The sequence below is a fragment of the Octopus bimaculoides genome, chromosome 5, assembly GCF_046866305.1.
Source record: "Octopus bimaculoides isolate indiv1 chromosome 5, ASM4686630v1, whole genome shotgun sequence".
In the NCBI taxonomy this organism is placed as follows: Eukaryota; Metazoa; Mollusca; class Cephalopoda; order Octopoda; family Octopodidae; genus Octopus; species Octopus bimaculoides.
The window spans coordinates 94949719-94971084 of NC_142932.1; the positions used below are offsets into that span (position 1 = coordinate 94949719).

At 42.2% G+C, this 21366-nt stretch overlaps 1 protein-coding gene and 1 long non-coding RNA gene across 11 annotated transcripts in view; one reads left to right on the forward strand and one right to left on the reverse strand.

Annotated features, from left to right (window-relative positions):
- Window positions 1–10523, forward strand: part of LOC149135651 (uncharacterized) — a 31846-nt gene extending 21323 nt beyond the window's left edge. The window contains exon 3 of the long non-coding RNA XR_016241964.1: window positions 10412–10523. This is a non-coding gene — a long non-coding RNA (uncharacterized LOC149135651). The remainder of the gene's footprint in view (window positions 1–10411) is intronic.
- Window positions 1–21366, reverse strand: part of LOC106880794 (neural cell adhesion molecule L1.1-like) — a 537440-nt gene that overhangs the window by 15849 nt on the left and 500225 nt on the right. For 4 of the 10 annotated variants that reach the window (XR_016241963.1, XR_016241961.1, XM_089352682.1 and 1 more), the window contains exons 12-14: window positions 20299–20369; window positions 19449–19487; window positions 9496–9555 (exon numbers count right to left, since the gene is read on the reverse strand). Coding sequence is in view for 7 of the 10 variants with exons in the window: in XM_089352682.1 (XP_089208808.1) it covers window positions 9496–9555; window positions 19449–19487; window positions 20299–20369 (170 nt within the window). In the remaining 3 variants the exon portion in view is untranslated. Of the gene's footprint in view, window positions 1–9495; window positions 9556–19448; window positions 19488–20298; window positions 20400–21366 lie in introns of those variants that run through there. The other 6 variants (XR_016241962.1, XM_089352677.1, XM_089352678.1 and 3 more) reach the window with 3 other exon arrangements.

Genomic DNA, 21366 nt, shown 5'->3' on the forward strand with positions numbered 1-21366 from the left:
TGTAGCGAGAATGGATGAGGATAGCTGTGTGAAAAAGTGCCACACCTTAACAGTTGAGGGAACCTGTGGAAGAGGTAGGCCCAGGAAGACCTGGGATGAGGTGGTAAGGCATGACCTTCGAACATTGGGCCTCACCGAGGCGATGACTTCTGACCGAGACCTTTGGAAATATACTGTGCGCGAGAAGACCCGGCAAGCCAAGTGAGACCTAAATCTAAGGCCCAGCCAGCCCACTTATGCGTACCTTCCTTCCTTCATTGGACACTAAATTCCACTTGTGAAGACCTGTTGAGGCAAGTGAAATCGAAATCGAGTTAAATTAAAATTGGACACTAAACCCCACTGCGAAGACCTGTTGAGGCAAGTGAAATAGAAATAGATTGTTGTCGTGCCCCTGAACTGGCTTTGGGCAGGGCCGTCACGGGATTTTCGAGCGAGATCGTTGCCAGTGCTCCCGGACTGGCTCATGTGCGGGTGACACATGATATCTTTCGTGCGAGGTCGTTGCCGGTGCCCCTGGGCTGGCTCTTGTGCGGGTGACACATGAGGTTGTTTTTTTTTTCTTTTTCTTTGAGCGAGATCGTTGCCGGTGTCCCTGGACTGGCTCATGTGCGGGTGACACTTGAAATCTTTCGAGTGGGATCGTTGCCAGTGCCCCTGGACTGGCTCATGTGCGGGCGACACATGATATCTTTCGAGCGAGATCGTTGCCAGTGCCCCTGGACTGGCTCTTGTGCGAGTGACACATGAAATGTTTCGAGCGGGATCGATGCCAGTGCCCCTGGACTGGCTAATGTGCGGGCGACACATGAAATCTTTCGAGCGGGATCGATGCCGATGCCCCTGGGCTGGCTCATGTGCGGGTGACATATGAAGTCTTTCAAGCGAGATCGTTGCCGGTGCCCCTGGGCCGGCTCTTGTGCGGGTGACACATGACGTCTTTTTTTTTTTTTTCCAAGCGAGATCATTGCCGGTGCCCCCGGGCTGGCTCGTGTGCGGGCGACACATGAAATCTTTCGAGCGGGATCGCTGACAGTGCCACTGGTCTGGCTCATGTGCGGGCGACACATGAAATCTTTCGAGCGAGATCGTTGCCGGTACCCCTGAGCCGGCTCTTGTGCGGGTGACACATGAGGTTTTTCGAGCGGGATCGTTGCCAGTGCCCCTGGACTGGCTCATGTGCGGGTGACACATGAAATCTTTCGAGCGGGATCGTTGCCAGTGCCCATGGACTGGCTCATGTGCGGGAGACACATGAAATATTTCGGGCGAGTTCGATGCCAGTGCCCATGTACTGGCTCATGTGTGGGCGACACATGAAATCTTTCGAGCGGGATCGCTGCCAGTGCCCCTGGACTGGCTCATGTGCGGGTGACACATGAAGTTTTTTCGAGCGAGATCACTGCCGGTGCCCATGTACTGGCTCATGTGCGGGTGACACATGAAATCTTTCGAGCGGGATCGTTGCCAGTGCCCCTGGACTGGCTCATGTGCGGGTGACACATGAAATCTTTCGAGCGGGATCGTTGCCAGTGCCCATGGACTGGCTCATGTGCGGGAGACACATGAAATCTTTCGGGCGAGTTCGATGCCAGTGCCCCTGGACTGGCTCATGTGCGGGTGACACATGAAATGTTTCAAGCGGGATCGTTTGCCAGTGCCCCCGGACTGGCTCATGTGCGGGCGACACATGAAATCTTTCGAGCGGGATCGTTGCCAGTGCCCCTGGACTGGCTCATGTGCGGGCGACACATGAATCTTTCGAGCGGGATCGTGCCAGAGCCCCCGGACTGGCTCATGTGCGGGCGACACATGAAATCTTCTGAGCGGGATCATTGCCAGTGCCCCTGGACTGGCTCTTGTGCGGGTGACATGAGGATTTTTCGAGCGAGATCGTTGCCGATGCCCCTGGACTGGCTCATGTGCGGGTGACACATGAAATTTTTTCGAGCAGGGTCGTTGCCAGTGTCCCCCACCCCTTGGACTGGCTCATCTGCGGGCGACACATGAAATCTTTCGAGCGGGATCGTTGCCAGTGCCCCTGGACTGGCTCATGTGCGGGCGACACATGAATCTTTCGAGCGGGATCGTGCCAGAGCCCCCGGACTGGCTCATGTGCGGGCGACACATGAAATCTTCCGAGCGGGATCATTGCCAGTGCCCCTGGACTGGCTCTTGTGCGGGTGACATGAGGCTTTTTCGAGCGAGATCGTTGCCGATGCCCCTGGACTGGCTCATGTGCGGGTGACACATGAAATGTTTTCGAGCAGGGTCGTTGCCAGTGTCCCCCACCCCTTGGACTGGCTCATCTGCGGGCGACACATGAAATCTTTCGAGCGGGATCGTTGCCAGTGCCCCTGGACTGGCTCATGTGCGGGCGACACATGAATCTTTCGAGCGGGATCGTGCCAGAGCCCCCGGACTGGCTCATGTGCGGGCGACACATGATATCTTTCGAGCGAGATTGTTGCCGGTGCCCCTGGACTAACTCTTGTGCGGGTGACACATGAAATGTTTGAGCGGGTTCGTTGCCAGTGCCCCTGGACTGGCTCATGTGTGGGCGACGCCCCTGGGCCGGCTCTTGTGCGGGTGACACATGAGGTTTTTCGAGCAGGATCGTTGCCGGTGCCCCGCCCCTTGGACTGGCTCATGTGCAGGCGACACATGAAATCTTTCGAGCGGGATCGTTGCCAGTGCCCCTGGACTGGCTCACGTGCGGGCGACACATGAAATCTTTCGAGCGAGATTGTTGCCAGTACCCCTGGGCCGGCTCTTGTGTGGGTGACACATGAGGTTTTTCGAGCGAGATCATTGCTGGTGCCCCTGGGCTGGCTCGTGTGAGGGCGACACATGGAATCTTTCGGGCGGGATCATTGCCGGTGCCCCTGGGCTGGCTCTTGTGCGAGTGACACATGAAATGCCTTGAGCAAGACGGGATCGTTGCCAGTGCCCCTGGACTGGCTGATGTGCGGGCGACACATGAAGTCTTTCGAGCGGGATCGTTGCCAGTGCCCCTGGATTGGCTCATGTGCGGGCGACACATGAAATCTTCCGAGCGGGATCGTTGCCGGTGCCCCTGGGCTGGCTCTTGTGCGGGTCACACATGAGGTTTTTCGAGCGAGATCGTTGCCAGTGCCCTGGACTGGCTCTTGTGCTGGTGACACATGAAATTTCTTCGAGCGAGATGAGCGTGGCCTTTGCCAGTACCGCCTGACTGGCCTTCGTGCGGGATCATTGCCGGTGCCCCTGGGCTGGCTCTTGTGCGAGTGACACATGAAATGCCTTGAGCAAGACGGGATCGTTGCCAGTGCCCCTGGACTGGCTGATGTGCGGGCGACACATGAAGTCTTTCGAGCGGGATCGTTGCCAGTGCCCCTGGATTGGCTCATGTGCGGGCGACGCATGAAATCTTCCGAGCGGGATCGTTGCCGGTGCCCCTGGGCTGGCTCTTGTGCGGGTCACACATGAGGTTTTTCGAGCGAGATCGTTGCCAGTGCCCTGGACTGGCTCTTGTGCTGGTGACACATGAAATTTCTTCGAGCGAGATGAGCGTGGCCTTTGCCAGTACCGCCTGACTGGCCTTCGTGCGGGTGACACGTAAAAACACCAACTACACTCTCTGAGTGGTTGGCTTTAGGAAGGGCATCCAGCTGTAGAAACACTGCCAAATCAGATTAGAGCCTGGTGTAGCCATCTGGTTTCACCAGTCCTCAGTCAAATCGTCCAACCCATGCTAGCATGGAAAGCGGACGTTAAACGACGACGACAATACGTACAGACATATATATATATATATATATATATATATATATATATATACCGCCTGACTGGCCTTTGTAGGGTTTTCGAGCGAGATCGTTGCCAGTGCCCCTGGACTGGCTATTGTGCGGGTGGCACATAAAAGACACCATTTCGAGCGTGGCCGTTTTCGTGCGGGTGACACGTAAAAGCACCCACTACACTCTGAGTGGTTGGCGTTAGGATGGGCATCCAGCTGTAGAAACTCTGCCAAATTAGATTGGAGCCTGGTGTTGCCATCCGGTTTCACCAGTCCTCAGTCAAATCGTCCAACCTATGCTAGCATGGAAGGCGGACGTTAAACGATGATGATGATGATGATGATATATATATATATATATATATATATATATATATATATATATATATATATATATATATATATAGTAGAATAAGAAATAGAAAGCCTTTGTTACAGTATTATATATTTGAAAAACTGAATAAATATGGATTTTCTGATAATTTTCCACTTTAATAATTAGATGTTTATAAGTTTACAAAAAGGTAACTCCTGAATTCAAATAGTTACCCAAGGCATGGGTGAGGGCTGTTACTGAGGCTATTGCTTCTGCTCACCTTTTCTTTTTGTAGTTCCTTCCTGGTCTGTTGTTGTGGAAGGACCTTCAAGAAAAAAGGAAAACAGAAGCAATGGCCTCAACAACTGCCCTCACCCATGCCTTGGTTGACTAACTGAATTCAGGAGTTACCTCTTTGTAAACTTATTAACATCTAATTATTGAAGTGGAAAAATTGTCAGAAAAGCCATTTCTATTCTTCATTTTTGGATTTGGTTTGCAAAATTCTTTATGTAAGTTCGTGTGTTGAAGCATGTTTTGTGGTGTCTGGAGAGAGTCATTCTCTTTTAGTGCCTTATTATTTAACACACTCACCAGTATATTTTCCACTTATTTACTTATTTATTCTTCCTAAAATTTTCGTTGTGTCTAGCAACCTTTTCAATAGTCATTGACTCTGTCTGTTATCTAATCTGCATTCTTTTTGTTTGTTTGTGCGCATGTGTGTGGGTCAGTGTGTGTGTGCATACACATGTATGTATGTATGTATCTCCATATGTGTCTTTGTGTGAAGTGAAGTGTGTGTACATATGGTGATGCGTTTCAATTTTCATTTGCGTATGTATGTGTGCTTGTCTGTTCATATTACCTATGTACCTATCCGTCTGTATGTCTATCTGTTTCCATTCATATCCATTTCTCTACATACATGTGCATATACATATACGTATACGTATACACACACACACACACATACATCTATATAACAGCCCACTAACTATTCTACCTGTATATGAATATAAACTGTGAGTATGGGGGTATGATTACCTATGTATAATTCCTATTTAGTACTGGGGATGTTTCATTTATGAGGATGTACTCCTGTCTTTGTCTGAGGGTTAGGTCCTTTGGATACTTGGTTAAAATGCGGATGTCAAGTTGATTCAGGTTGCCTCCATGTTGGTCCTTGGGATGTTGGTAGAGTATGGAGGACTGTTTTTTGTCTAAAATGTTCATTTAGTCTTTCCGCAATGCTCCTAGATGTCTCCCCTATGTATTAATTCTTTTGTTGCCCACAGGGGGCTAAACATAGAGGAGACGATCAAGGACAGATGTCTCCTCTATGTATGTCATGTTCATGTCTTTACAACCACCTTCTATGCATCTTATGCTGTAGACTACATTTCCAGTTCTACAGTTAATGCTAGGGTTAATCCTACATACCATGCAATTATCATTGGTGCATATGGTATTCTCAAAGGGGTATGTCCTACATAGTTATGATCTGATGGAGTTCCCTAGCTTTTCAAAAATCTTCATGTTGAGTTTGGTCTCCTTCAGAGCTTTCCTAAATCTATGGGCTAGTTCTCCATGGGCTGTGGTCTCTACAAACATCACTCCTTGATATTTGTTTTCTTTTTTATATTATATGTTGTGTTCACCCTGTGTACTTTGTCACAAGTGTTAAAAAATATGGCACTAAAAGAGAATGACTCTCCCGAGAATACAACATTTCTATTCTTTTTTTCTTCATATATATATATATATATATATATATATAAAATATAAGAAAAATAAGGAAATGGAGATACATCAATTAATAAGTATATTTATTAACTGCAAAATAAACATGAACTCTAACAACTGTTTTGATTTGTACTTTAAAGATTATAATTGTAATAACTAAATCATTTTATAAAGCAGAATCTCATCAGAGGCAGAAAAAAAGATATACCAGTATGTTATCAGTTGTTAAGTATGCAGAGCATTACAGCAAACTGAGTATTGCTACATGGATAAGTTTGGTATAAACCTATTAAAGGGGACATCATCATCATCGTTGTTTAACGTCTGCTTTCCATGCTAGCATGGGTTAGACGATTTGACTGAGGACTGGCGAATCGGATGGCTGCACCAGGCTCCAATCTGATCTGGCAGAGTTTCTACAGCTGGATGCCCTTCCTAACGCCAACCACACTGAGAGTGTAGTGTGTGCTTTTACGTGCCACTGGCACGAGGGCCAGTCACGAGGTACTGGCAACGGCCATGCTCAAAATGGTATTTTTTACGTGCCTCCTGCACAGGAGCCAGTCCAGGGGCACTGGCAACGACCTTGCTCGAATGTTTTTTCACATGTCACTGGCACAAATGCCAGTAAGGTGATGCTGGTAATGATCACGCTCAAATGGTGCTATTTATGTGCCACTGGCACGGAAGCCAGACAGCTGCTCTGGCAATAATCATGCTTGGATGGTGCTGTTAGTGTTCTACTGGCACAGGTGCTAGTCATCGAATTTGGTTCAATTACGATTTCGATTTCACTTGCTCCAACAGGTCTTTGCAAGCAGAGTTTAGTGTCCAATGAAGGAGAGGTTGGCATGGTTTTCAGTCATCGAATTTGGTTCAATTTTGATTTAACTTGCCTCAACAGGTCTTTGCAAGCAGAGTTTAGTGTCCCATGAAGTAAATGTACAAATAAGTGAGCTGGCTACACCCCTGGCAGAGGCCATGGATTATGGTCTCACTTGGCTTGCCGGGTCTTCTCACGCTCTGCATATTTCCAAAGGTCTCGGTCACTAGTCATTGCCTCGGTGAGGCCTAATGTTCGAAGGTCATGCTTCACCACCTCATCCCAGGTCTTCCTGGGTCTACCTCTTCCACAGGTTCCCTCAACCATTAAGGTGTGGCACTTTTTCACCACACAGCTATCCTCACCCATTCTCACCACATGACCATACCAGCGCAATCGTCTCTCTTGCACACCACAACTGATGCTTCTGAGGTCCAACATTTCTCTGAAGGTACTTACACTCTGTCGAGTATGCACACTGACATTACACATCCATCAGAGCATACTGGCTTCATTCCTTGCAAGCTTACACATGTCCTCAGCAGTCACGGCCCATGTTTCACTGCCATGTAGCATAGCTGTTCGTACACATGTGTCATACAGTCTGCCTTTCACTCTGAGTGAGAGGCCCTTTGTCACCAGCAGAGGTAAGAGCTCTCTGAAATTTGCCCAGGCTATTCTTATTCTAGCAGCTACACTTTCAGTGCACCCTCCCCCACTACTAACTTGGTCACCTAGATAGCAGAAGCTATCAACTACGTCTAGTTTTTCTCCAGGGAATGTGGCAAAAGTTGTTTACTGCACATTTTCACTGTTTATTGCTCCTGAGCATCTGCCACATACAAAAACTAACTTCCTAGTTATTGCCGCACCTCTTATGTGTCCATAGCTTACACTGGGTACATCTTATAGAGTTTCTACCTATGCCTTTTCTACACATCAAACGGCCATCTACCTGAAGGGGTTTGTGTTTTGTCTACCTTCCTACTTATTAGGACTTTGGTTTTCGCTAGGTTGACTCTAAGGCCCTTCTATTCTAGTCCTTGCTTCCACACCTGAAACTTCTCCTCTAGTTCTGATAGTGACTCAGCAATTAGCGCAAGGTCATCAGCATAGAGGAGTATATATATATATATATATATATATATATATATATATATATATATATATATATATATATATATATACACATACATATAAATGTAAACATTTTTCTTCAAACTACTACCCCTCTAAAATTAAACACTGAATTAAACAATTAAATAATTTAATGCTATAACACAGTGCCATCTATTTAATATTTTATATCCTTTATTCTATACTTTACTAGTATAAGTTTTAGTAATAAATAACTATAACTCAGAAAAACAAGCAATTGATCCAGTCCGTTCCATTTGTTGTCCCATGTCAGAAAATCGTCCTTATTACGCCTTCCGACAAAAATGAATCCGCTGTCCTTCTATATTATGTTTAACAATGTAGCTGATTCCCCTGGTAGATAGATATATATTTTACATTTTTATTTTTTTATTTTATACGCTTGCAATAATTTATTTTTTCTTGTGCAATCCCTTAAGATCATATCCCTTTAGTCATATTGCTTTAGTTATCGTACTCACTCACATACGCATTTATTTATTTCTTTACTTGTCTAAATTTAATTTAATTTAGTTTGAATGTTATTTTGCTCTCCTACTTGCTCATAGTGGCCATGGTTTTTTTTATCCATTTATTCTGTAATTTATTTATTTACTCATTTATTTATCTGATTTGTTTTTGTGTTATCTGTTAACCATCAACGAACCGGAACCGCGTCATAGTTTTCAAATAAATAGCTGACCAATTAGGTTGCAGGACTGACCATAACCACTGCATACAAGGATTCAGGGACTTGTTGATCGAAAAAACAGCGAACACGAACACCGTACTTTGGTCACCACTTGGTTCGATGCTCTCTTTAGTACCAACAGACATCCTACATATAAATTTTCGAACCTCTGAAACATGGATCATACTTTCAAACCTACCACTGTAAACACAAACATAACGTGTATTTATATGTAAACAAAATAAGAACCACTGCCCAAATTTACCCTTCCAAAAACTCATCCTTAGAACAAATACACCTACCTATCCACCACTGGACAAAATAACATGAACTTTGGAAGGCAACACTTGAAGTCTATGACTTATTTCTCTTTCCTATACCTAATCCATTTTACTAAATTTTACTCCTCTTGCACTCTAAATCTTGCTCCTATTCTTCTTATGCCCTCTTCAATAAGAAAAATATACTGTACCTATTAGTAACTGACTCTTGCAGGTAATCGGCTCTCCTAAACATTTAGACACTCTGATGAAGCCTAGAGGCATGCTCGAGTGCTATCAGCACCATCTGAGCGGGATCACTGCCAGAGCTGTGGTCTCGCTTCCGTGCTGGTGGCACGTAAAAAGCACCATTTGAGCGCGATTGTTACCAGCTTTTTACTGGCACTTGTGCCGGCAGCATGTGAACAAAACATTGGACTGACTCCTGTGCAGGTGGCACGTAAAAAATACCATTTAAGTATGGCTGTTGCCAGTACCGCCGGACTGGCCCTCGTGCCGGTGGCACATAAAAGCACCCACTACACTCTCGGAGTGGTTGGCATTAGGAAGGGCATCTAGCTGTAGAAACTCTGCCAGATCAGATTGGAGTCTGGTGTAGCCATCTGGTTTGCCAGTCCCCAGTCAAATCATCCAACCCATGCTAGCATGGAAAGCGGACATTAAATGATGATGATGATGATGATGATGATGATACTGTGTAATAACAATATTGTGTATACGTACCTGCTGGTTTCAATTCTAAATATCTGGGCCCACTAGCTTCAGCATATTGCTCTTCATTAGCTTCAAGAAATTATATAAAGATGTGCACATTTATTGTTTGGAGAGCATAGTTTTAATATTTTGATATTGTACAGAAAGTAACTAAAAAAATAAAATACTAGTGAGATCTGTGGAAATTCCACAGAACAAAAGAGATTAAGCAAAGCTATTTAAGAAAGAAAGGATGATTGTTATTTGTATTTTGCTAATTTCACTTCCAATCACAAAATAGTAGATGATTTAAAAATTTTCTTCTGCTAAGCGCCTTATGTTTCTCTCTTTCTCTCTACCTCTTCAACAAACATTTTAACCATGTAATTCCCCTCTTCATGTTTTTAATATTTCTCTCTTTCTCTTCCCACCCTACAGCATGTCATTAACACTTCTCTCTCTCCTACTTTTCTCTCATCGTATTTATGTCTTGCTCTTTGCCTCCCACTTCAACTCACCACGTAATGCATTTGACCTTAGTGTATTATTATACTCCTCTCTTCTTCTTGTTTCTCTGCTCACATTTCTCCCCTCTCTCTCTCTCTCTCTCTCTCTCACTTTTACTCAACCTCTCACTCATTCCACTTCCACCTCTCTAACTAACTAAAGTATAACAGGTGAATAAACAAGCAAATTATTATATAGATAGTGTATATTTTATATACAACAATGTTTTCACACATGCTACCCCAAGAAACCAAACTAAATCACCTCTTCTAAACTGCATCTTTCTCTTCTTCACATTTCCTCTTCATGCCATTAAAAGCCACTCCTAAGTATGGTTCACCTCCTATTGACATTTGTCCTTTATCCTTACCATCAATGAGCCAACCTTCACTATTGTTGTTATTGATTTTCCTTTTTCTCACTATTCTTATTCACCTAGTTTGCCAGGAGGGCAGTACACAGTAGCTGCAGACTGGACAAAGACATTAAATGAGATGAGATGAATGATGAACACAATGATATTAATGGGAGAAGGCAGAAGTCGCCCACCGAACTCTGCTTCTCTAAAACATTGTTCTTTTATAGATTTACATATAAATTTACATCATGTCTTTGAAATGAGGCACTTGCCTCTTACAATTTTCTTTTCATGGGCCACATGCCCTTTCAATATGAGGTACTCATCCCCTTACACTTTCCCACCCTGCCTTCACCCGACCAGGCTCAGTGCCTCACTCAAGCACCTCGATGGTTCTAGATCGGGCCACTTCAACACGAAGTGGAACGTGTCCTCGGGGAAGGAATCCATCACCCTATACAAGTCTTTTTCCCACACGACCTCTGGAGTCACCTGCAGAGGCCAATCAGGGTCTTTAGTACAGGTGAGGATCCCTCCCCTCTGACCTTTTCTAGTAAACGGATCTTTCTGATTTGGCGGGTGCCACTTGTTTTCTTAACGAAACACTTTCAAACTTGGGACACTGGTAGAATGTGCCATATAAAACATCTTTTACTCTAAGTGTTATTGGGAAAATTTTATCTTTTTAAAGTTATTTCATGTTAAAATTGTCGTATTTTGGTAATTTCAACCAATCACTGACGTCTATTGAGGTGAAAACAATTACTGCTGTGGAATGTAAACAACATGTTCTAGCGGTGTAATGGGATCTTTTCCTTGAATAAAATTAGTGCTGTTGCTTGTCAACAACAACTATCGGCGGTACTGTTATTTATGACATAGTTCGTGCGTTTGTACTGGTTTTAGCTAACCCTAAGCCTAACCTTTCACTTCCAAACTGAAGTTTGACCATGAGGAAATATCACCTTTCTAGAAAACAGGATGGGGTTGGTGAAAGGAAGGGCATCTGGTTTTAGAAAATCTGTGTCAATAAATTTCTTCTTATACTTGCAAGCATGGAAAAGCGGACGTATAGAATGCATCTATTTCATCAGATATTCAGAGCGAGAGATTTCAGACAAACTCAAGATGGCTTGTTGGTGTTAGGTCTTTAGTGGTCAGCTCAGGTCATCTAGTGTTAATGCTGTGGAAGCAACACCAGACATTTTCTTTATTCTTTGGTGGTAGGCTGTCATATAGCATATTTAGTGACACTAGTTCCTTGTATTGCATACCAACCATGGTAAGATAGGACATTGGAATGGATCAGTAGCTCAGTATCATTCAGTGCAGTATTTACACATTAGAAGTGGTCATTATTTGGGAGTAATCAAATTTGATGGTATTGGGTTAACACTGAGGCTGGATTATCAACATGGGTGAGACTGTGGTCTATATGGAAGATAGTGATTAAATACCATGTTCTTGTGAGTGAGATAACCAGGCTTAGGGTGGTAAACGTGGATTGTTAGCTGACAATAGCTTGAAATTCATTAATGGAACATACATCTAGTGGCAACAATAAGATACTCCAATATTCTTGTTAATGGATACTCTAAATTAGTGAAGTATGTGTAGCCGCTTGGCAATTTTGAGTTCCAGGTGAGTAGGGAGGAGCTCCTTCAATGACACTCCATTTGGTGAATGAGCAGTCATTCTGATGGTCATGAAATCTTCATAGCATAAATGCCATGTGACCTGAGCTAATGTATAGTGGTTTAGTATCTAGAAGCCATCTTGAATTTGTCTCAGATCTCTCACATTTCTCTTTATATCTAATAGTATCAATGTGTCCTACATGCCCATGAGACCTTAAGTCGTATGGAGCTGAGTCAAACTGTTATTAAAGAATATATTTAACTCCTGCTGAATGTGTTGAGTGCTGCTTACTTTCATTTGTTCAGTCATTTGTCTTGAGCTCCATCTGCAAATGATGGATAAACAGTTGATAAAGGAGAGACAATTACTGCTGTACTCTTTGAAAAATATCCAAACACCACCATGGAAGCTTAATTTAACATACCTGAATGAGAAGATAGAAAGAATAATCAAGTGTATGTGCTGGAAAGCCAAGTTCTTTGAGAATTTGTCTGCCAGCATATCTGCAGACAAATTTAACTTTAAATTGTGAAAATGTTCTCTCTAGGTGAACGACTTTGATAGCTTCAAAGATGATTTGGTGAACATCTTAAAAAAAGGTAAGATTTTGGCATCATGCTAATCTTTTCCTAAACAATCACCTAAAGCACATATCTCACTGACAAAACAAAGAACAATCGTGAAACAAAAACGTCCATGCACATAAGACTTCTTCCAAATACAGTCATCAAAATATACAAAAATAAAGCTAAACATACAATGACCTAAAGTGCACTGAAGGGAAAATTTAGTCACCCTACTAAATATAGATCACATGAACTGCTTCAACAAGCACTGCCTTATACCAAAATTAAGGACCATAAACCCAACTTCCTTTCATATTCTAAATGTAGGCTGATTACTATTTAAGAATGAAATAAGCATTCTAAGTAAGCATCTTCTCAAAACAATCAAGTCTGATATTTGAAGTACTATGGAATGGATCCAAGGAATTTGCAGCCTCTCCAAGATAGCTTGGCCTTGTATAGTGATAACAGTCTGGCAATCTCAAACAATATGGAATGCTATGCCATGGATAAAATCTAATAAATATCTTCAAAGATTTCAGCCTATTCATAACAGTTAGCATCAATTTGACAAAGCAGAAGTCTTGGACATAACACTAGACATGAAAATGGGCAAGTAAGTTCCTTATAGAAAGCCCAATAAGGCATCAAGCTGGCAGAAACTTTAGCATGCCGGGCGAAATGCTTAGCGGTATTTCGGCTGCCGGTATGTTCTGAGTTCAAATTCTGCTGAGATCGACTTTGCCTTTCATCCTTTCGAGGTCGGTAAATTAAGTACCAGCTATGCAATGGGTTCGATGTAATCGACTTAATCCCTTTGTCTGTCCTTGTTTGTCCCCTCTGTGTCTAGCCCCTTGTGGGCAGTAAAGAAATAAGAAAGCCCAATGAGAAAAGTGTTTATATCCATAGAAACTCCAACCACTCACGAGATGGAATTCAAAGCCCAGTTACAGACATAAATAGAATAATCTGTAAACTATCAGGCTGAGTAAAAAGTAATTTCCATAGCTGTCTGCTGGCAACATTTTTTATGTCTCCTAAGGGAAAACATCCTATTCTTCTCAGCTGTTTTCACAGCTATGCTGCATTCAAAGTTTACTTTCATGTCTGTAATATATATATATATATATATAGATATATGTGTGTGTGTGTGTGTGTGTGTGTATGTGTGTGTGTGTGTGTGTGTTTGTGTGTTTCATATATAAAAGCACCCACTACACTCTCAGAGTGGTTGGCGTTAGGAAGGGCATCCAGCTGTAGAAACTCTGCCAAATCAGACTGGAGCCTGGTGCAGCCATCTGGTTCACCAGTCCTCAGTCAAATCATCCAATCCATGCTAGCATGGAAAGCGGACGTTAAATGATGATGATGAGCGACTTCAAGATCAAGGCAATATGGGTGCCCAGAAGTAGACCGGCCTGGGGGAGAAGAGTATGGAAACTTAAAGACCCTGCAAATGGACAGAGATTTAGAGACAAGTTACTTGAAGCATTTGACGAAATAGAAGGGGATATAACAACATACAACGTGGAAGACAATTGGAAATTTCTGCGGGACAACCTGTTGAGAGCCACAGACCAGATCTGTGGCTGGTGTAAAGTCCCCTCTCGAACCAGAGTAACGTGGTGGTGGAACAAGGATGTAGACGGGGCTATTAGACAAAAGAAACATGCTTGGAAGGACTGGAAGAACGGTGGTAGCAGGGAATAGTACCAATCTGCCAGAAGGGAAGCTAGGCGGCAGGTTTATTTCGCCAGAGGGGAAGCAGATAAGAAAAGATTTGCCAATGTTCTGCTCCGTGAGGACCAAAGACTCGAGGTATTTCGTGTTGCAAGACAGTGTAGGAGAGAGAATAGTGATGTTGTAGGAGAGAAATGTGTTCGCATGGATGATGGTACGCTTGCACTAAATGAGGCTGCAAAGAAAGAGGTCTGGAGATGCCACTACGATAGATTGCTTAATAAAGAGAATGAATGGGAGAAAGAGAGCCTGCCGTATGTCGACCCAACAGAGGGACCAGCTATCCGAGTTGACAGTACCATGGTAGATAAAGCAATTAAGAGTATGAAGACAGGGAAAGCCCCCGGCCCATCAGGAATCACTGCAGAGATGCTCAAAATATCTGGCAGTGTTGGCTACAGCCTAGTCACCCGTATTACGAACCAGGTGATACACGAAGGAGTCATACCCAATGACTGGTGTAGCAGCACCATAGTAAACTGCTACAAAGGTAAAGGTGACGCTTTAGACACTAATAATTACAGTGGCATCAAGCTGTTAGATCAGGTTATGAAAGTTACAGAGAGGGTCATAGCCCAACTAATTAGGGAGCAAATCAATTTAGATGAGGTGCAGTTTGGGTTCGTGCCAGGTAAAAGCACCACTGATGCCATATTTCTAGTGAGACAGCTGCAGGAGAAATATCTAGCCAAGGATAAACCTCTGTACCTGGCCTTCGTTGACATGGAGAAAGTTTTTGACAGGGTCCCCCGATCCCTTATCTGGTGGTCAATGAGGAAACTTGGGATAGAAGAATGTTTAGTGAGAGCTGTGCGAGCCATGTACAGAGATGCTGAAGGTTGGAAATGAGTACAGTAATGAATTCCGGGTAGAGGTAGTTGATAGCTTCCGCTATCTGGGTGACCAAGTTAGTAGTGGGGGTGGGTGCGCTGAAAGTGTAAACGCTAGAATAAGAATAGCCTGGGCCAAGTTTAGAGAGCTCTTACCTCTGCTGGCGACAAAGGGACTCTCACTCAGGGTAAAAGGCAGACTGTATGACGCACGTGTACGAACAGCCATGCTACATGGCAGTGAAACATGGGCTGTGACTGCTGAGGACATGCGTAAGCTCGCAAGGAATGAAGCCAGTATGCTCCGCTGGATGTGTAATGTAAATGTGCATACCCGTCAGAGTGTAAGTATCTTGAGAGAAAAGCTGAACATAAGAAGCGTCAGTAGTGGTGTGCAAGAGAGACGATTGCGCTGGTTTGGACATGTGGTGAGAATGAATGAGGATAGCTGCGTGAAAAAGAGCCGCTCCCTAACAGTTGAGGGAACCCGTGGAAGAGGTAGGCCCAGGAAGACCTGGACTGAGGTGGTGAGGCAAGACCTTCGAACATTGGGCCTCACCGAGGCGATGACTACTGACTGAGACCTTTGGAAATGTGCTGTGCGTGAGAAGACCCGGCAAGCCAAGTGAGATCGTTGCCAGTGCCCCTGGACTGGCTCTTGTGCGGGTGGCACATAAAAGACACCATTTCGAGCGTGGCCGTTTTCGTGTGGGTGACACGTAAAAGCACCCACTACACTCTCTGAGTGGTTGGCGTTAGGAAGGGCGTCCAGCTGTAGAAACTCTGCCAAATTAGATTGGAGCCTGCTGTAGCCATCCAGTTGCACCAGTCCTCAGTCAAATCGTCCAACCCATGCTAGCATGGAAAGCGAACGTTAAACGATGATGATGATGATGATGATATATATATATATATATATATATATATATATATATATATATATATATATATATATATATATGTATATACATAGGGGAGAATTCAGAAAAAACGAAACAAAAGACCATGACAAGTGGTGTAGACAACAAACAGATGTACAACACTTGGGAAGTGAAAAAGTCTTTAACGTTTCCATCCTACGTTCTTCCATAGAAAGGAACACAGAAGGAAACAAAGAATGTGTAATGGCTAGCGATCTATCATGGTGAATGCCGGACAGAGGGGTCACACAGGAGAGCTAGGAAGAAGGGGAGATAATAAAGTAGTGGTGATCCCAAAACGAAGGTGCGCATGCGTGTGTATAAGACAGCATGTATTTGCATGTAGAAGAGGATTGGTGACCTTGACGTGTGTGTGTTTGTGTGTATGTGTAGGTGTTCGGATGATGGTGTGGGGCTGGGAAGTGGTCAGTGCTAGTGTATACATGGTGGTGTGATGTGACCAAAACTTCTGGCAATTTGCTGTGCTTGAGATGACATCAAACTAAGTAAAATCGTGGCCATAGAATCAGGCACAGCATTTTCTCTGCCAAATCTTCTCCATGACCCATCTTCCAATTATTCACTGCAGGCCCCTCCGCATGTCTCCTTACACACTCACCAGGTCCTCTCATATCTACCATACTACCCACAGCCACTCCAATTTCTGTCAACAACGATTGCTACAGTCACCTCTTCCACATTTCTAAACATCTCCCCTCACACATTTATGAAACATCCCTCTTATTCCCTCTGTACCACTTATATTTTCCACACTGCACCCTGTGTATATGTCCTGCTGCACTTCCGACACCATCTTCTCTCTCTCTCTCTGTATCTATCTATTTGTCTTTCTCTCTGACTCTAACTCTCCTTTCTTTTCCTACTGTTGTAGCCAAGTATAGTAAGACATCTATCTCTATCTCTCTATTAAACTTTAACCTCACAACTGGCACAACGCTTCCTTGCTTACTCCCAGCCAAGAGGTCTTTGTCTTGCAAGTTACTTTGCAATCTTGCTGTAAAGTGGTTAGAATTGGGAAGGATATCCAGGCATAGAAATCTTGCCAAAGCAGACAATGGAGCTTGATGTAGCTCTCCAGCTTGCCATTTCCTGTCAAACCATCCAACCCATGCTAGCATGAAATATAGATGTTAAAACATGATGACATTGGTGATGATGATGGTGTTTGCATTCATGCAGATGTCTGAATGTATATATATGTGTGTATAAATATATATTTTAACTAACCTAAATTTAGCTTATTAGCTGCGTGAAAAAGTGCCACACCCTAACAGTTGAGGGAACCCGTGGAAGAGGTAGGCCCAGGAAGACCTGGGCTGAGGTGGTGAGGCAAGACCTTCGTACATTGGGCCTCACCGAGGCGATGACTACTGACCGAGACCTTTGGAAATGGGCTGTGCGTGAGAAGACCCGGCAAGCCAAGTAAGATCGTTGCCAGTGCCCCTGGACTGGTTCTTGTGCGGGTGGCACATGAGATGCACCATTTTGAGCGTTGCCGTTGCCAGTACCGCCTGACTGGCTCCTGTAGGATTTTCGAGCGAGATCGTTGCCAGTGCCCCTGGACTGGCTTGTGCGGGTGGCACATAAAAGACACCATTTCGAGCGTGGCCGTTTTCGTGCGGGTGACACGTAAAAGCACCCACTACACTCTCTGAGTGGTTGGCGTTAGGAAGGGCATCCAGCTGTAGAAACTCTGCCAAATCAGACTGGAGCCTGGTGTTGCCATCCGGTTTCACCAGTCCTCAGTCAAATCGTCCAACCCATGCTAGCATGGAAAGCGGACGTTAAACGATGATGATGATGATGATGATCTAAATACTGCTTGGCGCTAATATTACTGTAATCTTCATGAACTTGGTGGTCTTCTGGCACACATCAGTAATTGTTGACTGTGTTTTAGTTAAAGCCATGGCCTGATTAGGTCTGTGCAGAGTTGTCTCTCTTCGATAATTCCCATTGATAATGGCTAGAAGCTAGAAACCTCCATGTCTGAGAATCTGACAGGTGACAGCACTGGACAGATATGGTGTTTTTACACCTTTTTTTTTACCATAACAGAATTTTTTCTCCCTGGTAACTGCCATGAATTTGCCTTTTGTGTTTGAAATATGTTACAAATATAAATTTAGCTAATGCCTAAATTTAGCTTATGCTTGGTGCAGATATTACAGTAATACACACACACACACACACATTGTATGATACAAACAAAAGTCGATACTTTTTCAAACGCAGTTTGTTGACAACTTTTTTTGCCTTGTAAAGGTATTTACCCATTATTTCTGTTGTTCAAACGGCAATACTGCATTCGAAACACATCAACTTCTTGTTTGTATCATAGAATACTCAGTTTAATGCTTCTAATAAAAACAAACAAGAGTTTGTTTATATTTATATGTACACACACAAGATTTAGATTTAGATTCAAAAATGAATATGGTACTTATGTTAAGGCACCAGAATATAGTATGGTATTATCCAAAAACCATTCTAAAAGCAAGGTGATCAAAAAATCAAAATAAGCAACACGGATTTTAAAGATGATTGCAGTACACACGTTTCATGCTACTCCATTTATTTAAGTAATGCAAGCATTACATTAAATGCAATATGTAGAGCAATCTTCAGCTGCACAAGAATGTAGAAAATTACAGTAGAATAGACGTATTATAATTGTGGCAACATTTAAAATCCAAGTGGGAAGAAGAATACATAAAAATCCATCTTGACATAGCCAAGGCTAGCTGTGTTAAAGTCATGGCCTGGTTAGGTCTCTCTTTGATATTTCCCATTGATAATGGCTAGAAGCTAGAAATTATAATATAATATGTCTATTCTACTGTAATTTTCTGCATTCTTGTGCATCTAAAGATTGCTCTACATATTGCATTTAATGTAATGCTCGCATTACTTAAATAAATGGAGTAGCATGAAACGTGCGTACTGCAATCATCTTTAAAATCCGTGTTGCTCATTTTGATTTTTTGTACACACACAAGTATAGATATATATGTGTACATATGTATGTGTGTACATGTATATACATAAATATATGTATTTTCTCAAACTTGTTCTCACTCCTTTTAATATTATTTTAAAATCTTTGAAGAATTATAGACAGAGGTTCTATACATTTTTCAACATGTAAACTTTTGTGACATCAATTTTATAATGAAATATGCGTAACATAAAATTAAATTATACCAAACTTTTTCATTCTTCTCTTTCAACATTTGTGTGTGTGTGTGTGTGTGTGTGTGTGTGTGTGTGTGTATGTGTGTGTTCATGTGTGTACGTGTGTGTACGTGCATGTGTTTGGGTGTGTGTAGTGTACATATTACTATTATATATATATTAATTGTATATATATAATTCTGAAAGTAATGGCATTAATTATACTTACTGCTTGGCTTGGATGAAATACCATAAGCACGTTCCACATCTTTAAAAAAGAAAATGAAAAATTATTTTTTGTTTGTATGTGTGAGTGTGGTGCATGATATTTGAAATGGACTACTTCTAAGATGCATTGAAAAATATCTATAATACAAGTATTATAATAAACTATATGGATATAAATGATGCTGAAAAATCAAATAAAAATATTTGACATATATAGGAGTACATAATAAATTTAGCTATCAATGCAAATGTGATAAATCAAGAAAAAAAGCATTTTCTCTTTCACTTTTTCATATTCAGCATTAAAAGTGGATAGATGATCAGTCCTCTTGTTGTGGTTTACACCCAAGTCATATATATGATCAAATGCATTTCCTCCATTGCATTGAAACACTGAAGTAAGATCTGGACATCCAATCCATTGAATCCTGTTGATCCATCCAATTCATATCACCATAGAAAGTAGAAAGCAGAAACAGAATGATGTTATATTATATGGGTAGAGGAGCAGACATGGCTGTGCGGTTAAGAAGCCTGCTTTGCAACCATGTGGTTTGAGGTTCAGTCCCACGGAGTGGCACCATGTTTCTTTGTTTTTCACATTTTGGCTTCTTTTCAGATGGCAAGTTACCAATTATTACATATTACATGTTTTGAAACAGTCTGTGTAAATAATCAATATGTTTACTTAACCCAGAAATGTGTGGTAAATAAAATCAACTGATTGACTATTAATTCAATTCTGAATTTGATTTGCAAGTATTTCAAGAACTTTCTCCACCCACCAAATTGCTGGCCTTGTGCCAAATATTGAAACCAATACAAAATTATTTGGTGTTGATTATACTTACTGTAAGCTTCATCTGAAATAGTCGCATAATCATCTTCAGTATCTTTAAGAAAAGAAATGGAAAATGCAAAACTTATTATTTCAGTGTGTAGTGCATGATATCTAAAATTAACTGCCCTAGGATTATGCATGTGTGTGTGTATATATATATATATATATATATATATATATATATATATATATATATATACACATACACACACACACATGTATATATGTATGTATCTATATATACATATAAAACTGTGCTTAATGCTGTAATGTAATAGGTATAGTTTTTATATATATATTGGTTTACCACTAAAATTGACTTGAACTGCGACTGAAACAAAAACAAAACTAAAACATCTGCCTTCACTATACAAGTTAGTCTCTATCTACTCTATCTACATATAAACACATAAAAGTACACATATATTTACACATACATAGATAATATATACATGAAATACACATATATATAGACACACATGCGTGCACATCTCTGCATCTGTATTATGTCTATGTTTGAGTGTGTACTCATAATTGTGGGGTTTCACATATCTTTCACATAATTCATGTGAAGCTTATGGTGTTGTGGGTTCATAAGTTTCACATGAATTATGTGAAAGATATGTGAAACCCCACAATTATGAGTACACACTCAAACATAGACATAATACAAATGTCTTGTAATATCTTGTAATGTCATGGATATGTGTGAGACCCATACATTTCTGTGAGGGGACCTCAGCATAAGCTTATCAGGTCATGTGTCTTTTATACATGAAGTTCATATAATGCATATAACTGATGTTTGGAATGAAAACTTATTCAGGTTGGAGGGATAGCAGAGTATGTGAGGACGTCTGCTTGAAATTTCAGAGTGTGAAATGCTGCTTATGCATGCAAGGTTCCATCCCTAATATTTAAAATATTCACTTTTCATGAGATAATGTTTAATTTTTCAGTGATGCAAAGCTCGCATTTGCTGCTCCGTCCCCTGTATTTGTTGGCCTTAGCAATAATACTCCAGGTTATCTGGATGTTACTCACCCCTCTCTCTTTCAGTCTCCATACTATATTGGCT